Genomic DNA, 24,946 nt, shown 5'->3' on the forward strand with positions numbered 1-24,946 from the left:
TTGTAGTGCACCAGCAGAGCACTTGACGTCCACATGTGGGGTATTTCCATACACAGAGGATATGGGGTTACACATTTTGGGGGCATTTTCTCCTATTACCTCATGTAAAAATTGTAAATTTGGGGAAAAAACAGCATTTTAGTGAAAAAAATTTGCATTTACACATCCAAATTTAACAAAAAGTCGTCAAACACCTGTGGGGTTTTATGGCTCACTGTACCCCTTCTTACGTGCCTTGAGGGGTGTAGATTCCAAAATAGTATGCCAGTTTTTTTTTTTTTCTTTTATGGAAGCATAGGGACTTCCTGAATGCGACATGCCCCTAAAAACCATTTCAGCAAAATTCAATCTCCAAAATCCCATTGTTGCTCCTTCGCTTCTGAGCCCTCTAGTGCACCCGCAGAGCACTTTACATTCACATATTAAGTATATCCTTACTCAAGAGAAATTGGGTTACACATTTTGTGGGGCATTTTCTCCTTTTACCCCTTGTAAAAATTTGAAAACTGGGTCTACAAGAAAATGTTAGTGTAAAAAATAGAGATTTTGAATTTTGGCCTTCACTTTGCTGCTATTCCTGTGAAACACCTAAAGGGTTAACAAACATTCTGAATATCATTTTTTATACTTTTAGGGGTGCAGTTTTTATAATGGGGTCATTTATGTGGTATTTCTAATTCTCAAATCCACTTAAAAACTGAAATGGTCCCCGAAAAATTTAGATTTGGAAAATTTTGTGAAAAATTGGAAAATTTCTTCTGAACTTTGAAGCCCTCTCATGTCTTACAAAAGTAAAAACATGTCAACTTTATGATGCAAACATAAAGTAGACATATTGTGTATGTTAATCAAGTATCAACGAAAATTTACCACTATGAAAAAGTAGAATATGTCACGAAAAACAATCTCGAATCAAATTCATAAGTAAAAGCATCCCAGAGTTATTAATGCTTAAAGTGCTTTGGTCCTTAAGGCCAAAATGACCTCTGTCCTTAAGGGGTTAAATGTGTACATTACAGAAAATGAAATAAAAAATAAAATAAATAAGAGTGTTCTCATTATTTTGTCCAACCCCTGTACAGTACTTGATGGTGTTTTTGTACCAGTCGTGGTTTTTAGTTCCTTCTAGGGTTTGACACTGGTTTTCTTTCCAAGGTGAAAAGGTTTTACAGAATGATGAATTTACAAGAGATCTCTTCAGGTTCCTGCAACTTCTGTGTGAAGGACACAACAATGGTGAGATACAGAGCAAAGTCCAAAAGTTCAAATATATTTTAGAATATGTGTAAAGCCTAGAGTATAGTTACAGGATGACCAGCAATTAAACCCTTGTAATAAGCTTGCTAAGAGAGAGATCATTGCTGTAACTAGTGCAAATAAAAAAAAAAAAATATATATATATATATATATATATATATATATATATATATGTGTGTGTATATATTATGAATCTAGGATCTATTAAATTGCATTAAATACAAAAATGTTTCTGTGTTTTTACCATTAGACTTTCAAAACTTCCTAAGAACGCAAATGGGTAATACAACAACAGTGAATATTATAATTAGCACGGTGGATTATCTTCTACGCTTGCAGGTAACCTTAAGAGTTCCAAATATTCCACAATATTGCAAAGCTTCCTTTTAGAGACCCAATCTGGGCAGACGCCCAGCCGACTGTGTAGCATCTACCCATATATGTTTCCTTTTTTTTTTCATAATTGAAAGTTTATTCAAGTTTTCAAATTTTCAAACTTAAAACAATGCATTGTATAAGAAAGCGCAGTTACAACACATAACAAACATAGTAACGTAATCGTTTAGACAATATTATCGCGGTACAAATCAATCAAATTGCTACTTCGGTGAAGTCCTTTAGTTAGACCAAGGAGGTAGGACAAGAGGGATGAAACTAGCATATACGACAGTAACGCGTCGCATGAGGTTGTACTCTATCAGGGCAGTCTATTTTACGAAGGGGACTGGGTAGTCAATGTGAGCTGGTATCAACGGTTGGCAGTTGTCCAAAGTAACAACGTGTGGACAAGTCCATATGGGTTCGTAGTGGAGAGCGAAGGGGGGTGAGGGGGGAAGAGAAGGAGAGAGGAGGAGGGAGAAAAAAAGAGTGAAAGCAGAGGTGAAAGAGAGGTAATAGAAAAGAAGTGTACAGGAACAAAAGTATAAAAATAATCGCTTACTCAGAGTCCAGGAGCTGCCACGGACCTCCACATCTCCCGGGCAAGGTAGAATAAGGCAGTCTAGCAGTCTAAGATGTCTAAATAGGGCCTGAGATGTTTGGCTGCAGGCCTGTCTGCTGGGCTGTTGTCGGGGGGGGGGGGGAATAGAAACTGGCGTTTGGGTCAATTTGTAAGGGGTAGATTAAGGTACAGGAGAGGAAAAAAAATAATTCCAAGAGGACCATGTTGCAACATATTTTGCAAGTTGATGTGTGGTGTCGGCTGTCAATTCCTCCATCCTATGTATGCAGGATATTTCCTTCAGCCAGGAGGAAATGGAAGGTGGCGTAGTAGTTTTCCAAAGTCGTGGTATAACTAACCTAGCTGCCGATAGTATGTATGCGATCAAACGGGCAGTGCCCCTGGGTATATTGGTGGGTAGTAAGGTAAGAAGAGCTATCTCCGGAGAGGGAGTAAGTTTTATGGTGGTGATGTTTTTAATTATATCAAAGACGTTTGTCCAGAAGTCTGTATGAGAGGGGTAGGAAAACCAAAAGTGCAGCATGGTACCTTTATCAGAGTCGCAATGCCAGCATGTGTCCGGAACACCGGGATAGAAGGAAGCTAATAGAGATGGGACCCGAGCACTTTTCCCAGGTCTCTCTCCCAACCAGCCTGAAAAGGCAATGGACGAGAGGTAGCTGATTCTAACAGGAGGGCATATAATACACTCACTGAGCGACCTGGAGGCTGGGAGGCAGCACATAAATGCTCAAAGTCAGTCAGCTGATGATGCAAACGAAGATCAAGACCCATGCTGGAGTAGAAGTGGCTCAGTTGTGCATACTGGTAGAGCTGCATGGGGGAGGGGGGCACCCTGGAGGATGTCAGGTAGTGTTTTCAGGGACGTTGAGGTTAGAAAAGGTCGTAGGGTCACACCACTCTTTCGTTGGTGGGTGAGAAACCTTCGACAGATGGGGAGGGAAAGAGTGGATTGTCAAACAGTGGTGTTAAAGGTCCATCTCGGGGGAAGAGAGTTAGTAGGGACTAATAATAAGGTCTGGAATGGTTAATAGAATTCAAGACAGGGGGTAATGATAGGGGGGAGTTAAAGGGGGAGATAACTTAGGGCGCCATAGAAAGGCCCTAGGGTCTATCCCTATCATGAGTCTCTCCAATATCACCCATTGTTTGTCAGTTCTGTGATGGCAACTATATAGGACTCTCATCAAAACAGACGCTAAATAATAGGGTAAGTAGTCGGGAAGTGCCAAACCACCATCCTGCTTCCGTCTGACCAGGACATGCAGAGCTATTCTAAGGTGGCCCCGGGCCCAGACAAATCCAGACAGGAGCGCATTGAGTTCCCTGAAAAATGTTCTAGGGAGGTGAAGAGGAATGCAGAAGAAGAGATAGAGAAGGTGTGGGAGCATATTCATCTTCAAGATGTTCAATCTCCCCAGCCATGAAAAGTCCTTATGCTCCCATCTGGATTAGTCAGTCTTCAGGAAACTTAGGAGAGGAGGAAAGTTTAGCTTATAGGTGTCTGTTCGGTTCCAGGGACCTGTATACCCAGGTATTTCAAGGAGGAAACTTGCCATTTTAATGGATACGATGTACGCAGTTGGGTAAGCAGGGTAGAGGGGAGGGTGACGTTGAGGGCCTCACTTTTAGAGGGATTCAGTTTATAGTTGCTGTGGGCCGAGAATTGTCGTATAGTATGCAGCAAGGAAGGGAGGGAGGTGAGTGGGGAGGACAGGTGTAGTAATAGTTCATCAGCAAAGGCCAAACATTTGCAATGGAGACCTCTAATGTCCAGGTTTTTGCAGATGGAAATTAACAAGTGTTCCATACAGAGGACATATAGGAGTGGAGACAGAGGACAGCCCTGCTGTGTTCCATTGCAAATGTTTAAGGGTTCAGAGAGGCGGCCATTGATTCAGATTTGAGCCTGGGGTCGAGTGTAGAGGGTCATAATGCGGGACAACATAGTTTGACCAATGCCAATTCGAGTCAAGGAGGCAGACAAGAAGTCCCAATCCATCCGGTCGAAGGCCTTATCGGCATCTAGTGACAATAGAAGTAGAGTAATGTTGTGTTTCTGGGCATAATGGATGACAGAGAATGTCCTTAAGGTGTTGTCTCTAGCTTCCCTGCCTCGTTCAAAGCCTACTTGGTCCGGATGGATTAGGGAAGTCATGTGGGTCGCCAGTCTGTTGGCTCAACAGACTTCGCAAACAGTTTCATATCAGTATTGAGGAGGGAAATGGGGTGATAACTGGGGCATAATAAGGGGTCTTTACCCTCCTTAGGGATAACAGTTATGTAGGCCTTTAGGAATAAGGGGGACAGGGGGGATGATTCTGAGATATTTTTGAACGTGTCGAGTAGAGGAGCGGTGTGTCCCGATCTAAGGGATTTGTAGAATTTGGCTGTATAGCCATCCGGTCCAGGGCTTTTCCCGGCAGGCAGCGAGGAGATTGCTATATCCAGCTCCTCAGCTGTGAATGGTTTTTCTAGTACTTGGGATGTGGGAGCATCCAAACAGGGGAGAGCCGTGTCTGTGATATATTGGGTCAGTGAGGGGTAGTCCGGGTGCGAACGATTAAGGCCAGCAGGTCTAGGGAGGTTGTAAAGGTCTGTATAGTACTGTCGGAAGGCCTCTAGGATATCAGGTGTTAGGGAACTAATAAGGCCTGAATGTAATTTAATTGCGGAAATGAACAGGGAGGATTTTTTTTTCTCGAAGGGCATGCGCTAGGAGCTTGCCCAGTTTGTTGCCCCATTCGTAGAACAAACGGCCGGTCAGCTGTTTGTAATAACGATGTTTCAAGGACATCTGAGCGAGTAGCTCACTACGAACTCTGATAAGTTCACGGAGCACCTATCCTGTTGGGAGCGTTTATGTTGTATCTCTAAAGAGGACAGTTGACTATGTAGAGCTTCCATCTTCGCTGATGTCTCCCTCTTCAAACGAGCCCCTCATTAGTATTCCTCTGAGGACACATCTCAGAGTTTCCCATTTAGTCATTGAGGAGGATGTGTCGGCGGCATGATCCAATTTGAAGCCAGAAATCGTGTCTTTAGATCCTGGATACAAAGCAGGTCATGAAGAAGCAATTTGTTTAATTTCCACGTTGAGTGGGGCCTGGTCAAAGAGGGAAGCACCAGCGAACACCGGACCGGGGCATCATCAGATAGAGTAACAACTCCAATATCAGTAGAGGTAATACAAAGTAGTAGGTGGTGTGGGCCGAAGATGTAGTCAATACATCTATACGATTGTATCGGGTAGAAGTAGAAGGAGCAGTCTCTGTCCTGGGGGCGTAATGAACGCCAGACGTCGCTGAGTTGCATGGAGTGCAGCTTCCTTCTCAGGGCTCTAAGTTTCATATGAGACACTGCAGAAGTGTCGGTCGAGGTGTCTACTTGTGGAAAGAGAGGTAAGTTAAAGGAGTACTCCGGTGCACACTTTTTTCATGTTATCCCGTTCGGGCTGCAAAATAAAAGAAAACACACTTTATCTTACCTGCCAACGAGCCCCCGGAGCTCCGGTTCAGGTGTTCGGTCCCCGGGCTGTATTCTTCTTACTTCCTGTTAGCCCGGCATGTCACACGGAGCTTCAGCCTATCACTGGCCACAGCCATGTCCCGCCTCGGCCAGTGATAGGCTGAAGCTCCGTGTGACGTGCCGGGCTAACCGGAAGTAAGAAGAATACAGCCCGGGGACCGAACACCTGTACCGGAGCTCCGGGGGCTCGTTGGCAGGTAAGATAAAGTGTGTTTTCTTTTGTTTTGCTGCCCGGACGGGATAACATGAAAAAAGTGTGCACCGAAGTACTCCTTTAAGGTCACCACATAGGATAATCGGTCCCGTGGCAAAGTCTAAGAAAACATCTAAGGTCCTGAGAAGGAAGGGCACTTGGTTGTGGTTAGGGGCATAAGTTGAAGCTATAGTGAATTTTTGGTCTGAGATCAGTTTACAAAAAGATATCGAGCTTGTGGGTCTATCTTGGATGCGCTAACCTGTATTGGCAAGGATTTGTGAAAGGCTAGGGAAACGCCTTTTGATCTGAAGTCAGGGTTAGTGCTGTGCCATGTCTGATACTATTTTGTAGGGATATGGGGAACATGGCCCTCCTTGAAATGTGTCTCCTGGAGTGATAATATGTGTGACCTTTTTTTGTGGAATGTAAAAAGAATTTGAGCCCGTTTCTCGGGGGTATTGAACCTTTAACATTAAGGGTAGCTATATTTATCTCAGCTGCCATAATGGGAGGGAATTGTCAGCATGATCCACTCACCACAAGAGCCGTAGAGGTCTGAGGCGTCCGGTCCACCAGTTATTAGAGGAAAATAATTGAAGTTCCTGTAGAGTAGGAGAAAGAAAGAGATGGTGAGAAAAACAAATAGAGGCCAGTACAGAGCGATGAGCAGCCATAAGGGAATGGATGCAAGAGGACTATAAGTAACGGCCATAAGGGCCAGTAGAAGGGTCAGTACCAGCCCAACCATTACACTAATGGGGGTAAATGTGATAGAGGTGCCTAGAATGAGAGCACTCGAGGTGTCTATTTGTTTCTAATGGGGGGTGCAGGAGAACCTGGGCCTGCAGATAGGGCGATGAAGGGTCCAGCAAAACAGTTACAACCTTAACCTGCAGATGAGAGGAGGATGTGTCACATATAGGCTTAGACCCATACTTTAGACTTAAATGCAAAAGCTATATTACAGGCTTTCACTGAGAAAGAGAGGAAAATAAAATGCAATCAGCAAAGGGAAGAAATATGAGCAAGAGAAGAAATCTCTGCTAAAGCTGCACTGTTCCAGCATGTTTAATCAACAGGTTTATTGTGGTTTGGCCTCAGCTCATACAATGGATATTTGATTCCCTGTATAATGCATGGGGATATTTTACATCTGCTACTGTTTAGCATCAGAAATGTGATATTGTTTTCAGTTAACCCTATGATAATGAATGTGTTTTATGTAATAATGGGTGAATTTCCAGAAAAGAACAAGGGAGAACAAGCAAAAGACAAAACAAACATGGACAGCAAGTGCAATATAATGCTATGGTTTTAAAATTAATATCCACCCTAAAATACAATATAAATTGGTACAAAATTCTGTTTAGTTATTTTTTTTTAAATATATATATCTATAATGGTTAGATGTACAATATTCTACAATCAACACTAAGGGGAGCTTCCTACATACTGTTTATATAATTAACTCAATAAATATCATGTAGTGAACTCCTGAGCTTTACAAAAATGTCTGATTTCTATAGAGCTCTGACCACTGTTTATATTTATATAGTCACTAACCCTCAAAGAAAGGTGCTTCTTTATCCACTGATCAGGATTCACCTACCACCAACCCATCCTAAACCTATGTTTAGCTCCAAAAAAATGCTAGAAGCCCTTCTTGAGAGACGAGACAAAATACAATATCAGCTCATAGAAGTCTATGAAAAGGGGAGGTGGTGGAGTTAGCTCCTGAGTGAGACAGAGGCATATAGAGAGACATAAAAAGAGGCTGCATCATTTATACTAGTTGTATTTCACCCTAGAGCTTGGTTCACAGCTTACACTTCTCAGTGCTACTCTACAATGTCATCCCAAATGATGCTTCTTGTGAGGGTATACTACATCATCTATACTAGTTGTATTTCACCCTAGCGCTTGGTTCACAGCTTACACTTCTCAGTGCTACTCTACAATGTCATCTCAAATGATGCTGCTTGTGAGGGTATACTACAGTTATAGACAAGAATGATCTCATATTCTTTGAGTGTGCAGTGTGGGAGACATTATAGTAGCTAACCTCCACCCTCTGCTCCCCCTATAGTTACACCCCTGTCAACACCCAGTAGCTCAAGAGCAACTAAAAATATAATGATGTCTGAATTTCAAAAAGTACTTTGCAATTGTCATGATTGTAGACTGCTATTTAAAAAGACAAAGGCATAGTTGTGCATATACTCTCTAGGACCTGCTCAGCTTTAGGATTTATCGAATATGTTATTGCATCTTAATTTTGATTAATTTATCCAGTATTGTATAAATGTAGGAATGCATAACACCATTATACAGAGCCCTGTAAGTTATCATGTTCAGTTACAGCAAATGTGCTTTCTCTGCAGGAATCTATCAGTGACTTCTACTGGTACTACTCAGGGAAAGACGTGATTGATGAATCTGGGCAGCATAACTTCTCAAAGTCTCTGGCTGTGACCAAACAAATATTTAATTCACTTACAGAATACATTCAGGTAAGACCAAAGCTGCATTTTTGCAAATGGTGCACAGTTCACTTTGTTTTCCTATTAAAGCAGTGACCTGAAACAAACAGTGTTTGTTCAGCATCTCGTAGAGCTGAGCAGTGGTCATGAGCCTTGAGTAAACACTTCGTGATTGGTTTAGACTGGTAAGGTTTTAGTTCTTGGCTGAGTGGGCATTTTATCTGTACAGATTAATGACTTGTTTTATAGCTGAATGGTAGGCTAGAGCATTTTTATAAGGCATATTTATTTTATGTATGGCTTAGCAAGCATGAATTGCATGTACAGTATTTAGAAGAGCAAGAGCTTGCTAAATAAATATGCTTTTGTGGTTAAAGGCCACCTTTGAACTACTTGCATGGTTATCGTACTACTTTCTATCAGAGTAAGTCTTAAGTTTCTTCAGTGTCAAAGATATATATTACATTGGAGACATTTGTAGTTAAGCCATGCTATTTATTTCCAGAATAAAAGGACTCTATAGAGCAATAAATAAATGTAGGTAAACTAAGGTAGATGTAGACAATGACATATGACTAACCCTCAAACTGATGTTAAAAATGAGACATTAACCAGTATATCCTGATATGAAGGACATACCTGAGCCTGCACACCAACGCCAAGGTTTCTCAAGTGGCATGGGACCTAACACTAAATCTACCTGTGCCATATTGGCAATTCCAGGGGCCAGTGGGAAATTACAGCAGCATTAGGACCGACTCACAGCCTGCTCTCAGTTACCTCCAGTGTGGCTAAGCACACATACAATGGGAGGAGGGAGGAAGGCTATAATCGTATGCATCGTATGTCTTAGGGGGGATTAAACTGGCAGAGTCACTGGTAGAGAAGGATCTGGGTGTACTTGTAGATCACAGACTACAGAATAGCATGCAATGTCAGGCTGCTGCTTCCAAAGCCGGCAGGATATTGTCATGTATCAAAAGAGGCATGGACTCAAGGGACAGGGACATAATACTCCCCCTTTATAAAGCATTGGTACGGCCTCACCTGGAATATGCTGTTCAGTTTTGGTCACCTGTCCATAAAAGGGACACTGCGGAGTTGGAAAGGGTGCAGAGACGCGCGACTAAACTAATATGGGGCATGGAACATCTTAGCTATGAGGAGCGATTAAAGGAGTTACAATTGTTTAGTCTTGAGAAGAGACGTTTAAGGGGGGATATGATAAACGTATATAAGTATATTAATGGCCCATACAAAAAATATGGAGAAAAACTGTTCCAGGTTAAACCCCCCCAAAGGACGAGGGGGCACTCCCTCCGTCTGGAGAAAAAAAAGTTTAGTCTCAAGGGGCGACACGCCTTCTTTACCGTGAGGACTGTGAATTTATGGAACGGTCTACCTCAGGAACTGGTCACAGCAGGAACAACTAACAGCTGTAAAACAGGATTAGATACATTCCTGGAACAAAATAAGATTAATGCTTATGAAGAAATATAAAATCTCATCCCTTCCCCAATATCGCGCCACACCCCTACCCCTTAATTCCCTGGTTGAACTTGATGGACATATGTCTTTTTTCGACCGTACTAACTATGTATAATCCCAAGTTGGGTGATGTGTTGTCAGCCTCACAGGTGAACCTTAATGCTGCCTAGAAAGTGATCAAGGTGCATTAACTGTGGAGTTTATATACTTCCAAGTATAAGATTTAAACAACAAGAAGAAAAAACGTGGTCTCAAAAAGCAGGTGCTCAACCCCAAATGCAGTTGTGCATTAATGCGGGGGGAGCAGATCCTGCGCTTGTGATCTGTTGCTAAGGGCAATCCCCAGCATTAAATGCATACAATGGAGGATGCCTGCAGCAGACTGCAAGTGCCACAATGGCATCCTACACAAGATGAAAGGTTTGGATGTGTGACATATAGAATAATACATAAATTTAGGTGCACTACTGTGGTACATGTAGACAATGACATATGGCTAACCCTGAAACTGATGTTAAAATTGAGACATAAACCAGTATATCCTTATATGAAGGACATACATGAGCCCGTACACCAACGCCAAAGTTTCTCAAGTGGCACGGGACCTAATGCTAAACCCACCTATGCTGTATGGGCAATACCAGGGGCCAGTGGGCAATTACAGCAGTATTAGGTCAGACTGACAGCCTGCTCCCAGTTACCTCCAGTGTGGCTAGGCACACATACAATGGAAGGAGGGAGGAAGGCCATAAGCCCCACCCAAGTTGCCTGATGTGTTGCCACATTTTTAACAGTGACACGGTTGTGCCAAAAAAGTAAAAAATAAATCTGTACTTATCCACCACTGCTGCTCTAATGGTATCTGGTCCTTATTGCTTAAAGCACAAAGAACAAAACATTACACCATAAAGCACAAACCGGAATAAACGTACAAGAAAATCTTTATTAGAAAATACACAATACACTTATAATATGTCTAATCAGACAACAAACAAACCCCCATAAAAACATTTAAAAAGGCATAAACATGCCATCCCACAACAGGGGGAGCCACTTGGACTCCTCCCAGGACACCTGTATCTATAGTAAAGTTCTAACAACACCTTTGAATATATATCCAAATAACACAAATACATTCATATCTATCACATCTATACAGTCTGCATGTATTATCACAAAAACTCTCTGTCAAGTACAAATATATAGTATACAACCTGATCCACAGATATGACAGACAGGAAGCTGGGAAATGCCAGAACCAGAGGTAGTGCAGTAAAAAAAATCCCTGTACAGGTGTCCTCCCGAACCCCACGCGTTCCGTCACCTACTGGTGACTTCACCCCTGAGGAAGTCACCAGTAGGTGACGGAATGCGTGGGGTTCATGAGGACACCTGTACAGGGATTTTTTACTGCACTACCTCTGGTTCTTGCATTTCCCAGCTTCCTGTTTGTCATATCTGTGGATCAGGTTGTATACTATATATTTGTAGTTGACAGAGAGTTTTTGTGATAATACATGCAGACTGTATAGATATACGGATATATTTGTGTTATTTGGATATATATTCAGAGGTGGTGTTAGAACTTTACTATATATACAGGTGTCCTGGGAGGAGTCCAAGGGGCTCCCCCCTGTTGTGGGAGGGGATGTTTATGCCTTTTTAAATGTTTTTATGGGGGTTTGTTTGTTGTCTGATTAGACATATTGTAAGTGTAGTGTGTATTTTCTAATAAAGATTTTCTTGTACATTTATTCGGTTGGGCGCTTTATGGTGTACTGTTTTGTTCTTTGTGCTTTGATTACTAGTTGGTAAACGCGGCAGCAGCCCTCGCTTATTATTTGGATACATATATAGCTGAGCCTGCTAGTGTTTTAAAGTGTGGTCCTTATTGCTTATCACTTCCTGCTATTAAGGACCACGCTCCGGCCGCACACGCGATTTGTTCCTTTTGTGGGCGTGGCTGGGATTTGCATCGCGGGATGCGCCCGCATGCGTGTCCCAGCCCGTCACTTACCAGGCTTCTCTGACTCCTCCGCTGCCTCTGTCTCTCAGCTCCGGCACGCGTGTCCCCGTCTCCTGGGGCTCTGAAATGTAAAGGCCCATAATTATTGTTTGCACCTGACACCACATTATATGTCCCTGCACCTCCCACACTTCCCTGCCGGATCTTCAGTGCCCCTAGCCTGAGATTAAGCAACCCTTATAGCCTGTTAGCCTTAACCATGTATCCAGACCTTCCGCTACGTTACTAGACTCTGCACCTTTGCCGCCTGCCTTGACATTCTGCTATGTTTGACTACGCTACTGCCTTACCCTTTGGTACCTCGCTCGCATTGCCCAGCTACCTGTGTGGTCGAGCCGTGTCGGGGGTAGCGACCTGGGTGTCTCCTGCCGTAGCAAGCCCATCCTGCCTTGCAGCGGACTCTGGTGAAGACCAGCAGCACCTTAGACTCCGCTCCTCGATACGGTCTGAGTCATCAGCCACACAGGTTAGAGGATCCACATGCAGCTCCGTTTCACCTGCTTTCTGTCTCCACACAAAAAATGAGGCAATCACTGTTGAGAGGTCACCAAGCCATGATGAGCAGCAAGTACTGCTTTTTTGGCCACTATTAAAAACTTACAAAAAAAGTCACTAGACAACTCTATAAATTCCCTTTGGATAGGGGATAAGATGTCTTGTGGCAAAGTACCCCTTTAACACTCCCCTCAAAAAATAAACAAAAAAACTATACAGTGGTCCCTCAACATACGATGGTAATTCGTTGCAAAAGACCCATCGTTTGTCGAATCCATCGTATGTTGAGGGATTCGTGCAATGTAAAGTATAGGAAGTTATACTCACCTGTCCCCGCCGCTCCAGACCGCGTCCTCACCGCTCCTGATGCTGTCCCAGGGGCTCCCGATGTTGTCCCGCTGCTCCGGCATCTTCTTCGGGATCCTCCGGCTTCTTCCGCCTCGCTTTCTGGTGACGTTATTACGTTGGTGCGCCGGGACGGCGAGCGCATGACATAATAACGATGCCGGAAAGCGAGGCCCGGACCCCTGAGAAGATGCAGAAAATGCAAGTAAGTGAACCTGTCCGGGATGCTTAAACTGCTATCCAACAGCAGCTTAAGCATTTTGCGCTGTCGGATAGCAGTTAATGCGATGGCCCCGACATATAAAAGCATCGTATGTCGATTTGATCATATGTCGGGGTCATCGCATGTCGGGGGGTTATTGTACTGAAATCTTGGTTGACTTCCTATGAAATTGTCTTTAATGAGTTAGTGAAATAAATAATCATATATACAGAGCACTATAGCATGTATTATAGATACCAGGGTTGCTCCGTACAGCTTAACCCTATTCACAACACATGAGTGCTTGGCTAAGCTCAACATTCACATTTATGGGAGAATAGGGCAAGATACCTGTCAGCTGAATAAGCTCCTTGAGAGTTAAAGGGCCATTATTTTATGTTTTGTACAGTATAGTTAAAATAGAATTCTCCAGCATACAGCATCTCAGATGCTGGCATCATGAACCCTTATGAAAACAGTGGGGTCTGAGGTTCAAGTTAATTGCGGCTCTCAGGCTCTCAGTGGAATGTTTAATTGAACGTCCTCATTTTTTGCTCTTTAATTCCCTTTGTTCAAGTGTCTCAAGGGTTCATTATCCTCTGCTGACATTTTGGTATTTTTATCTTTCTAATTTGAAAGAAAATGTGTCAGTTTTTAAAGAATGATAGTAACATTAGTTAAGAGAGCTGGGAGTTAAATTCTTTCTGACAAGGAATCAATAGAGAATGACAGCTTACTTTATAAGCTGACATTTATTGTTAAATGTGAGCCCAAGTACAGTGATCACCTATAAAGCACAATATGCATCACCATTTAGAATAAAGAAAAGCTTGATATATTTGATCACCAGTAATTTGTTAAAAAGACTTCAAACTTGGGGGTGTAGCTAAAGTTTTTTGGGTCCTAGTGCAAGAGGTCATCTTGCCCCCGCCCCCATCACACAATTATGACAAAAAAACAATCTTACCCTGTATACACTTAAATATTTCAATTCATCCACACCGTGTCCCCTTCTCCTCAGCATGCCCCCCATTCTCCTCTTAAGCATGTCCTCATCTATCCACGCCATGTCTCTGCCTCCTCATCATGTCCCCATCTATCCACATTGTGTTCCTCCCTCTTCAGCATATTTTCCTTCCATCCACACTATGCCCCCCCTTTTAGCAAGTCTTCATCAAAATGCAGCAGCATTACACTAGATGAGGAGAGGCAGAGAGCTTTTCCAGTTACTATACTTTGTCCCTTCCACCTTTTTATTGGCATGCAATGAGACTGCACTGCAATCAGAAGGCAGGGGACAGGCAGTCAAGGCAGAGCCAGAGCACAGGTGAGTGTATCGTACATGATGCACCATCCCCATGTCTCTCACCATGGTTTGACACAGTTTTTTATACCTTGTATAGTTATGTATTGGTGATATTGATCTGGGTATAGTGGTTTTAGTCGCTGCAGTAGTAATGTGCCATCCTGTTGTGGAGGTATTATTTTATGTTTCTAAACCCCAAATTATGATAAAATCCAGTGTGCACTTCTGGTGATTAGCGATGCATACACTGCATGTATTGCCACTCATTTACTGTGGCAGTATCTAACTGTGAACTACTGGGCAATGGAGCATCAGTATGTAGGCATGTAATTGGGTTACTGGGCAGTCTGGCATTATTATGGGGGTGTTCAAATAAATAAATATGAGAAGTGCCCTTTTTTCACTTACGTCCCTACACCCAAAAAATTACTGTGCACATCTCTGCCTAACAGTGTTACACAGGGCTATACAGTGTTATACACACGTTTTCGGGCTATTGGAATTTAGCAAGCCAGTAAAACTGAACTTTTAAAAATTTCACTCTTATCTTAATTTTGGTATTAAAGTTAAGAAAATTATATATAACTGTATTGTGTGCCTTACAGCATAAAGCACAAATTCCTTAGAACATTTAAAATTAATTAGTGTGCTTATCTATACCGAGCACTTCTAATGCTGAGATAAATTGTCAGATATAGATGGAGGACTTCCCTCTGTCCCCAGCTGCAGATGATCAGGGAAAGAGTTAAAGAATCATTCCGAGAATTCTAATTCTGAGAATTATGTCATCCTGTAGTCCAAAGGAAGCCAGAGTCTGACATCCTGTTGTAACCATTAGAAAATAGAAGATTTGGAGAAGCAGACTCTTGATCACATGACCAAATTAGAGTAATAATGTAATAATACACATAGGTGCAACAGCACTGAAATAAAACAAATTATGCTGTAGTAATGGTAAGTGAGCATGTTATAGGGAAAAGAAAACACAAGTGCTTCTTTAAGAGTGTCGGATTTAACCCTTAACAACAATGGACGTACATTTTTCTCCATTTCCAACTCCTGCCTTGCTATGGTTGACCAAAGAAGATGAGTGCACATGCTCAGCGTCATATCCAGGGGTTGTCTTTGGGAAACAGATGTTTGAGTGCTTCCAACATTTCTGCAGAGGTTGAATGGGTAGGGAGGGGCGGGTGGGTCAGGCTGTCAGTGCTCAGACCATATACCACACACTGCATCAAATTGGTCTGTAAGGCTTTCGCCCCAAAAGGAAGCCTTTTCTAAAGATGAAGCAAAAGAAAGCCCCCGAACACACCTCCAAGACGACCACTGCCTTCATGGCTGCCATCAGGAATTTTGGAGCCCCTTACACAACTAAAGGCCTGCACCCCCCCCCCCCCCCTTAGTTGCCTGCCCCGACTCTGCCACTAATATTCCATCAATACAGCAACCATATGGTGGTAGCTACCACTGTACACAAGCCACCGACTCCGCCCCTAAACCTCCTCTACGACCCACCTCCAATTTTTTTTCTATTTTTTTTTTAGTACTACAAAGACAGTAAAAAGTGAGACAGACCCTCATTAGTTATTTCAGTAACGAATTATTTTTTGACCAAAGAATATGAAGCCTGCCACGACGACAGGGTAGACTCTTTTGAGCAGGACCCTACACTAACACGAACTACTCTACCTTTTCTAATCTGCTCTAGCAATCTTCCCCTGGCACATTTAAGAAAAAACACCTTATAAGCAAAAGGATTACTCTTTAAATCGGATTCTACACTAACCTTAACTACACTACCTTTTTTCTTATGTCCCCTAACATATCATCTAAGAATATAAAAAACACTCCTATAAATATACAAGGTGCTTTGCAAAAGCTTCACTTTCTTTTCTATGCATCCCCCACCATCTATGAAAAAAATATTTAAAACACAGAACAAGAAAAACAAGCCCTTTAGTTTAATGCTTTGGTCAAAATATAATGTTCCTTTTGATCCAACCACTTGGAAACTTTTCAGTTGTATAAATAAAGGCACTAACAAAACAATAAATAACTTAATAAATAACTAAATACAATAAATTACTAAAATATTTAACTATGGCGAATTGACCATCTCCTAATTTTAAGGCTTGCAAAGTCTTCAATCAAAGTTTTAAAATGTAGTTTTCGTGCAAGCTCATGCTCAATGGAGAGAAGTGCAAGACTACTCAAACGTTGCTCACTCATTGTTGACCGCAGATAGTTTTCAGCTTGCTAAATGCTCTCTCTCGTTCAGCAACAGAGAGTGGAATTGTGTTGAAAATTCTGAGTGCAATACATGTTTCTCCAAATGTTCCTTCAAGCTGTAATTGATGAATGGAGTTCAGAAAGTCAAGAGGGGCCAAGTCTTTTGCAAATGTGGCATCTTATACCTTATGAAGATGCTGTAGTTCAATTACTAGAGAGCATGAGAGATATTCAGAGTAGTTAAAGATCAGCTTTGCTGAAGAGCTTACCAATTCTGCATCTGAAAGAGTTCTTAATTTCAAAATAGGCGTAAAGAGACAACAAGCATTTTCCATTGATTGAAACCGCTGGTTCAACTGACTAATAATACAGGGTGGGCCATTTATATGGATACATCTTAATAAAATGGGAATGGTTAGTGATACTGTTTGTGGCACATCAGTATATGTGAGGGGGGAAACTTTTCAAGATGGGTGGTGACCATGTCGGACATTTTGAATCCAACTTTAGTTTTTTCAATAGGAAGAGGGTCATGTGACACCTCAAACTTATTGGGGATTTCACAAGAAAAACAATGATGTGCTTGGTTTTAACGTAACTTTATTCTTTCATGAGTTATTTACAAGTTTCTGACCACTTATAAAATGTGTTCAATGTGCTGCCCATTGTGTTGGATTGTCAATGCAACCCTCTTCTCCCACTCTTCACACACTGATAGCAACACCACAGGAGAAATGCTAGCACAGGCTTACAGTATCCGTAACAAGTCACAAGCAGAGTAGTCAGGAACACAGAAAGGCAAACACAATGGCCCTCATTTACTATTGCAAACCCAACATGTTTTGTTGGGTTGTGCGCCAGATTCTGTCGCATTGCACCAGAAATTCTGTCTGTGCCAGATTTTGCGCCAGAATTTGCATCAGAATTGATAAAACCCTGACTAACTCTCCATTTTGCTTAGAAAATCTGAAAAAGGGTGGTGGCTGCCGGGGAAAGGTGGCGTGGTCTCCGAAAAGGGGAGTATTCCCGACATTTTCACAAAAACCCAACATATTGGGGTTTATTTACTAACGTGATCCCGACTCTTTTTTTGTCGGGTTTAGCACCCAAATTGTGTCGCACGTCCCTTGCGACACAATTTGCGACCAAAAAAAACAAAACCCTCCATTTTACAAGAAAAACCCAAAAAGGGAGCGTGGCCACGGGATAAAGTGGGCGTGGTCCTGACAAAAGGGGCATTGCCCCGACAGTTTTGAAAAATCCCAACATATTTACTAAGGTTTCCACGGAAAAAATGGGGTATTTGAGCTGAGAAAAACCCGACAGATCAGAACAGTTGTAAAAAAAAGCAAAATGTAGGGAAAAGTGCAAAATGTAGAGGAACCTTAGTAAATACCTTGGGAAAATACCAGTGGGAAATCAAAACCCACAAAGAAACCTACACTCCACTCTTAGTAAATAAACCCCATTAACATAAAATGTGGTAGATTTGAGCTGAGGAAAATCAGAGGTCAGAGCATGTGTAAAAACAAAAGCAAAGTGTAGGGAAAGTGGAAAATGTAGGGAAACCTTAGTAAATACCGTGGAAAACAAATTCTAGGGAATTAAAACCCACAAAGAAACCTACACTCCACTGTTAGTAAATAAGGGCCAAAATGTGGTGGATTTGAGCTGAGGAAAACCAGACAGATCAGAGCATGTGAAAAAAAAAAAAGCTAAGTGTAGGGAAAAGTGCAAAATGTAGGGAAACCTTAGTAAATACCGCAGGGAGATAAAACCCACAAAATTGCAGGGAGATAAAACCCACAAAGAAACCTACACTCCACTCTTAGTAAATGGGGGCCAATGACTGCTTTCTCTGAGGCACTAGACACACAGATCCGGCAAGGGCGTGTGGGAGGTGATCACACTTATAGACAAGGCACAGGTGAAAGCAGCACTGGCCCTTTAAATCTTATAGCACCGGCGTGCGTGCCCTAGGAGGCGGGGATACGCACGTCGGCGGTGCAAGACTACAGGAGGAATAGGGAGGGTGAGTGACGGCCCGTGATTCGCATGCGGGCGCGTCCCATAATGCGAATCCCGGGCCCGCCAGCAGAAGCGGACAGAGCTGGAGAGCGCAAGGTGTAACAAGCAATTCTAGACTATGGTATTTTTTTTACATTTACGCCATTCACTGTCGTCTCCTAATCTCACCACTGAGTGCTGACATCAATCCCCCCAAAAAGTAATGTAATGTACGTACACAGTGACTCCACCAGCAGAATAGTGAGTACAGCCCTGAAATATAATACAGGATATAACTCAGGATCAGTACAGGATTAGTAATGTAATGTATGTACACAGTGACCTCACCAGCAGAATAGTGAGTGCAGCTCTGGAGTATAATACAGGATATAACTTACAGGATAAGTAATGTAATGTATGTACACAGTGACCTCACCAGCAGAATAGGGAGTACAGCTCGGGAGTATAATACAGGATACAACTCAGGATCAGTACAGAATAAGTAATGTAATGTATGTACACAGTGACCTCACCAGCCTCCAGATGTTGCAAAACTATAACTCCCAGCATGCCTAAACAGCCTTTGACAGCCTTTGGATGTCCAGGCATGCTGGGAGTTGTAGTTGTGCAACACTTGGAGGCCCCCTGGTTAGGAAACACTGATGTACACAGTGACCTCCACCAGCATAATAGTGAGTGCAGCTCTGGAGCTCACATGTATATACTGTATATTAGTGTCTTCAAACCAGGGTGCCTATAGCATGCTGGGAGTTATTGTTTTGCAACAGCTGAAGGCACCCTGGTTAGGAAACACTGCTGTATATAGGGGGAGATTTATCAAAACCTGCCCTGTGGAAAAGTAGCTGAGTTGCCCATAGCAACCAATCAGATCGCTTCTTTCACTTTTCAAAAGGCCTCTGAAAAATAAAAGAAGCAATCTGATTGGTTGCTATGGGCAACTGAGCTACTTTTCCTCTGGGCAGGTTTTGATAAATCTCCCTCTATAGTGACTTCACACAAACAGATTGCAGGAATAACTCAATACATACACTCTGCTCTCCTGGCTGCTTCATGAACTTTAGCTCTGCCCCCAAGTCACATGATCGTGACCACAGGTCCTCAAATAAATCATCCACTCCAGCATTCAGAAGGTACAAAGCAGGTCCTGATCGGGCTGTCAGTTCCATTATGTTCTGTGTGGAGATCCCTGTTTTTAAGTGACTGCCGACCAGGACCTTCATGATGCAGAGTGAGTGGGTTCCCTTTCTTTCCTGGCTGTGCAGGGCCAAGAGCATGAGCTCCAAAAGCTCCAATGATAATCCAGCCCTGCTTCTAAATATTATTACAGTGGTCCCTCAACATACGATGGTAATTCGTTCCAAACGACCCATCGTTTGTCGAATCCATCGTATGTTGAGGGATCCGTGCAATGTAAAGTATAGGAAGCTGTACTTACCTGTCCCCGCCACTCCACACCAAGTCCTCACCGCTCCCGCTGCTGTTCCAGGGGCTCCCGATGCTGTCCCGCTGCTCCGGTGTCTTCTTTGCGATCCTCCGGTGTCTTGCGCATCTTCTGCAGGGTCCGGGCCTCGCTTTCTGGTGACGTTATTACGCTGCTGCACCGGCGCGGCGTGCGTAGTGACGTAATAACGACGCCGGAAAGCAAGGCCCGGACCCTGCAGAAGATGCGCAAGACACCGGAGGATCGCGAAGTGGACCCGGAGCATCGGGAATAGGTAAGTGAACCTGCTGGCGCACATTACACTGCTATCCGACAGCAGCTTAAGCATTTTGTGCTGTCGGATAGAAGTTAATGCGATGGCCCCGACATATAAAAGCATCGTATGTCGATGCTGACATCGACATGCGATGGCCTCTGAGAGGCCATCGTATGTCGATTTTATCATATGTCGGGGCCATCGTAGGTCGGGGGGTTACTGTAGATTGTTACTAAACAAATCCAGTATATTAATACAAATATTACTGCCACATCATGATCATGTACAGTGCCCCCTTTACACAATAGAATTAAATGTGGTAGCCTGGGGTTGTAGGGTATATGTGGTGTAGCTGTGCAGTGATGAAAGGGTGCTGGTTTAACCCTTAACTGTCGTGACGCCAGGGTGGGGGTTTTCTCTGTATGCTTGTCCTACCACCACCCGTCCCAAGAGCGATAGGGAGATAGTAAATAAATGATTGTCCACAACCGGAGATTTTCAGAAAACTGTTGGAACTTTTACTGCAGCTTTTATGCAGACTTAAACAGGAACAGTCCATATAACAGAGTCTATCTGAAGTTTGACAGCTGGTTGGGACCTCGTGAGTTTCTAGAGCTTAGGAGATTTATATGCGCTGTTCCACTGGATTTAGGGGATTGATATTAGGTCCAGTAGTCACGCTAGCTTGATTGATATTTAAACTCACAGTTTCGCAAGTTGTGGAATTTTCAGGCTTCAGGCCTGGTCTTGTCTTTGTAAGTTGCACAGATCCACTCTCTCTCTCTCTCTCTCTCTCTCTGCTAGTCTGGAACCCAAGAGAGCTATTACTGCTTTGCAGTACAGGAACAAAAGAGCGAGGATTGGCTGGCAACTCCCTTATATGGGCAGGGGCTGGCCTTAAGCTCATTGGTCCATACCATATGTCAATTCTCCTTACAAAGGATTATGGTCTGACATGTAACTATACCATGTGACCTTGGAAGGTCCTTAAGCATAACCTAAAGAAGTAACATTAGTCATGTGACCTAAGGTCCTGCGATACTATATAGACAATTAAATATATAATTACTTATACAAGTAAACATCCTAAAATTAAAGAAAGAAGAGGTGACTGGGGGTTATCCCACCAGGAGGATGCTACTGGAACAGAGTAACTCTGACTTTGGGGACCACTATACAAGGTACGGTGTACCATACGGTACCGGTACAACACAAACCCCCTTACTTAAGATAAGTCGGCTTCGACGTCTGTCCCCTAAGGCAGAGGGACGAAGTGCAACAATTGTTTTTTTACAGTCCTAGGCATAGTCTTTCAAATGTCCATTATTCAGGCTGTATGAACACAACAAAAGAGTCTTTGGATATGATAAGAGTCCTTGCAAGCTCTGAAGAATTTTGGTTCTTTACTATATATTAGCTTTTTTTTTTTCCAAACAAACTTTATATATATTTTGATGTACAGACATGAGTAGAGATAAACTCATGAACAGGATTATGTTTTTTATAAATTTAGTAACAGGATGACATTATAAGGCATTAGATACATCCTAACACTTTTACTTACTTTATCATTTTTCTATTTTCTTTTGACTGACTAGAAACATTATATAACACAGTACAAATCTTACTTGACATTGTTATTACCACATTAGTTACCTGAAGTTATATTGGCTTGCCTGTGGCTATCTACCAATAACTAGCTACTAGGGTCCATTGGCTACACACACTTATCCCTAGAACTCAACAGATAAACCTTACCTAGGTTACCTTTATGAATATGTGTATATACTTAGGCTTACAGGAGCGCCTTCTGGCCAGGAAGAGCATCCTGAACACGTAAAGATAACTTTTAGGATTCGGCAGGCTGGAGATGGATCCTCTGTGTCAGAGAGGGATTGGCGTGGACCGTACCGGTGGACCGGTTCTAAGTTGCTACTGGTATTCACCAGAGCCCGCCGCAAAGCGGGATGGTCTTGCTGCGGCTGTAGCAACCAGGTCGTATCCACCGGTAACTGCTCCACCTCGCTGACTGCTGAGAGTGGCGTGGGACAGGAGGACTAGACAGAGGCGAGGTCAGATGTAGCAGAAGGGCAAGGCAGGCGGCAAGGTTCGTAGTCAAGGGTAACGGCAGAAGGTCTGGTAACACTGGTAAGACAATCACAGGAACGCTTTCACTAGGCACAAGGGCAACAAGATCCGGCGATGCAGGGAAGGGAGGTAATATAGGCCTGGAGCAGGTGAGCTAATTACACTGATTGGACCAGGCACCAATTAGCGGTGCACTGGCCCTTTAAATCATAGAGAGCTGGAGCGCGCGTGTCCTAGAGAGCGGAGCCGCGCGCGCCAGGACGTGACAGCCGGGGACCGGGACAGGTAAGTAGATTGGGATGTGATCCGCGAGCGGGCGCGTCCCGCTATGCGGATTGCATCCCCGCCGGCAGTGTCAGTGCAGCGCTCCCGGTCAGCGGGTCTGACCGGGGCGCTGCAGAGAGGAGAACGCCGCGAGCGCTCCGGGGAGGAGCAGGGAACCGGAGCGCTCGGTGTAACAAGAACAAAGTTAGTGTACACAACAGTGGCAGAAACTGGACGTTCCAATGTTCTCCCCTCATCAGCCTGCAATGTTCTGTGGTGTTCCATGGCCAACCCCAGTCCAGCCATCTTTGATCTCCTCTCCCAGTTTTAGTCCATCTCCACTGACAGCTTCAAGCAACTTAGAGCCGTCTATGCCTAGTCCAATGGGTTATTTCAGTCCGGAAAGGGCTCTTATTCCTGCTTCCAGCCCTCAAGCTGGTCCCTCCGTGACTGAAGTCATCAGAGAGTTGTTAATTGACAAGGTTCCGAATAGTCCAGAGATGGTGTTGCGACGTTCTCAAAGGTCTATTCAGGGTGACCTACTCTTAAAGGGGTACTCCGCCCCTTGACATCTCATCCCCTATCCAAAGGATAGGGGATAAGATGTCAGATTGCCGCAGCCCCACTGCTGGGGAGCCCCGTGATCGCAGCTGCGGCACCCCGCTATCATTACTGCACAGAGCGAGTTCGCTCTGTGCGTAATGACGGGCGATACAGGGGACGGAGCAGCGCAACGTCATGGCTCCGCCCCTTGTGACATCATGGCCCGTCCCCTTAATGCAAGTCTATGGCAGGGGCGTGACGACAGCCACACACCCTCCCATAGACTGGTATTGAGGGGGCGGAGCCATGACGTAACAATGCTCCAGCCCCTATATTGCCCGTCATTATGTGCAGAGCAAACTCACTCTGTGCAGTAATGACAGCAGGGTGCCGCAGCGGTGATCCCGGCGGTCCCCAGCAGCGGGACCACGGCGATCTGACATCTTATCCCCTATCCTTTGGATAGGGGATAAGATGTCTAGGGGCGGAGTACCCCTTTAAGAGTAGGTTACCCTGAATAGACGTTTGAGAACGTCGCAACACCATCTCTGGACTATTCGGAACCTCGTCGATCAACAATTCTCTGATGACTTCAGTCCCGGAGGGACCAGCTTGAGGGCTGGAAGCAGGAGTAAGATCCCTTTCAGGACTGAAATAACCCATTGGACTAGGCAAAGACGGCTCTAAGTTGCTTGGAGCTGTCAGTGGAGATGGACTAAAACTGGGCTGATGAGGGGAGAACATTGGAACGTCCATTGATGGATGAATTCCTTCTCCTGGAACATATTCTCTCACCGGTCTTGCAGCTGGGGGAGTAGGAGGAGGTGGCTGTGGCAAGTCTTCTTTTAAACATAATTTAATCCTATTCCTGTGGACCACCTGTGGTTCAAATCCCTCCTTTTGGACCTCATAGACATCCGAATCAGGATACGGCATTGCAGGGCTCTGTCTCCCAGAGGGAATCCAGTTTGTGTGACCTGGGAAATTTTCTGAGCCACACTCTGTCTCCAAGTTGCAACGGTTTGGCTGAAGCATGCAGATTGTAATCTCTTTGCTGCCGGTCCTGAGCTTCACCCATCTTCTTCTCCACAAACGCTTTAGCCTCTTCAATTCTCCTTTGATGCTCAGCGACCCAATATTGTGAGGTCTGAGGGGAGTTATTAAAAGGGTCTTGTAATCCAAAAGCCCTATCCTTAGGCAGCTGACACCCCATCATAAGGAAGAACGGGGTGTACCCTGTGGAGCAGTGGATAGTGTTATTGTAGATTTCCAGCAGCTCAGGCAAGAGTCGGGGGCCACTCTTTGTGTCCAGAGACAGACGCTGCTATCAGCATATGAATGAACACCTGATTGATCCTTTCACACAATCCATTCCCCTGAGGATGATAGGCTGTGGTCTGGAGTTTCTTGCAATCATGGAACTGGCAGAGTTCTTTAAACAGCTGAGCTTCAAAGGCAGTCCCTCGATCCGTGAGGACTGACTCGGGACACCCCAAAGGCTGGACCCAATGGTTGTAAACATTTTAGCAGCAGTCCTTGCAGTAAGGTCTTTGACAGGAACTACCACCACCCACTTAGAGTAATGGTCCACCATGGTCAGGGCATATGTATAGCCAGATCGGGTGGGCGACAGCTCCACATGGTCCAAGGCAACCAACTGATTGGGTCTCTCAGTGTGGATGGGGAGTAGAGGCACTCTCGCATCTTTGCGAAGATTCTTGGTAACATTGCAAACAGTGCATTCGGCGCACCACTTATCAATATCTCCACTCATTCCCACCCAGTAAAAGTGTTGCGCGACTCGCCGGCCAGA

General features: G+C 43.9%; 1 protein-coding gene and 1 long non-coding RNA gene across 10 annotated transcripts in view; one reads left to right on the top strand and one right to left on the bottom strand.

Moving 5' to 3' along the window:
- Positions 1 to 19,639, bottom strand: part of LOC130295064 (uncharacterized) — a 37,775-nt gene extending 18,136 nt beyond the window's left edge. The window contains exons 1-3 of the long non-coding RNA XR_008848690.1: positions 19,570 to 19,639; positions 11,928 to 11,997; positions 6,480 to 6,544 (exon numbers count right to left, since the gene is read on the bottom strand). This is a non-coding gene — a long non-coding RNA (uncharacterized LOC130295064). The remainder of the gene's footprint in view (positions 1 to 6,479; positions 6,545 to 11,927; positions 11,998 to 19,569) is intronic.
- RYR3 (ryanodine receptor 3) overlaps positions 1 to 24,946 on the top strand; it is a 991,818-nt gene that overhangs the window by 815,420 nt on the left and 151,452 nt on the right. For all 9 annotated transcript variants that reach the window (XM_056545312.1, XM_056545313.1, XM_056545314.1 and 6 more), the window contains 3 exons: positions 1,156 to 1,236; positions 1,508 to 1,596; positions 8,324 to 8,452. In XM_056545312.1, the coding sequence (XP_056401287.1) occupies positions 1,156 to 1,236; positions 1,508 to 1,596; positions 8,324 to 8,452 (299 nt within the window). The remainder of the gene's footprint in view (positions 1 to 1,155; positions 1,237 to 1,507; positions 1,597 to 8,323; positions 8,453 to 24,946) is intronic.

This window comes from Hyla sarda, chromosome 11 (genome assembly GCF_029499605.1).
Source record: "Hyla sarda isolate aHylSar1 chromosome 11, aHylSar1.hap1, whole genome shotgun sequence".
In the NCBI taxonomy this organism is placed as follows: Eukaryota; Metazoa; Chordata; class Amphibia; order Anura; family Hylidae; genus Hyla; species Hyla sarda.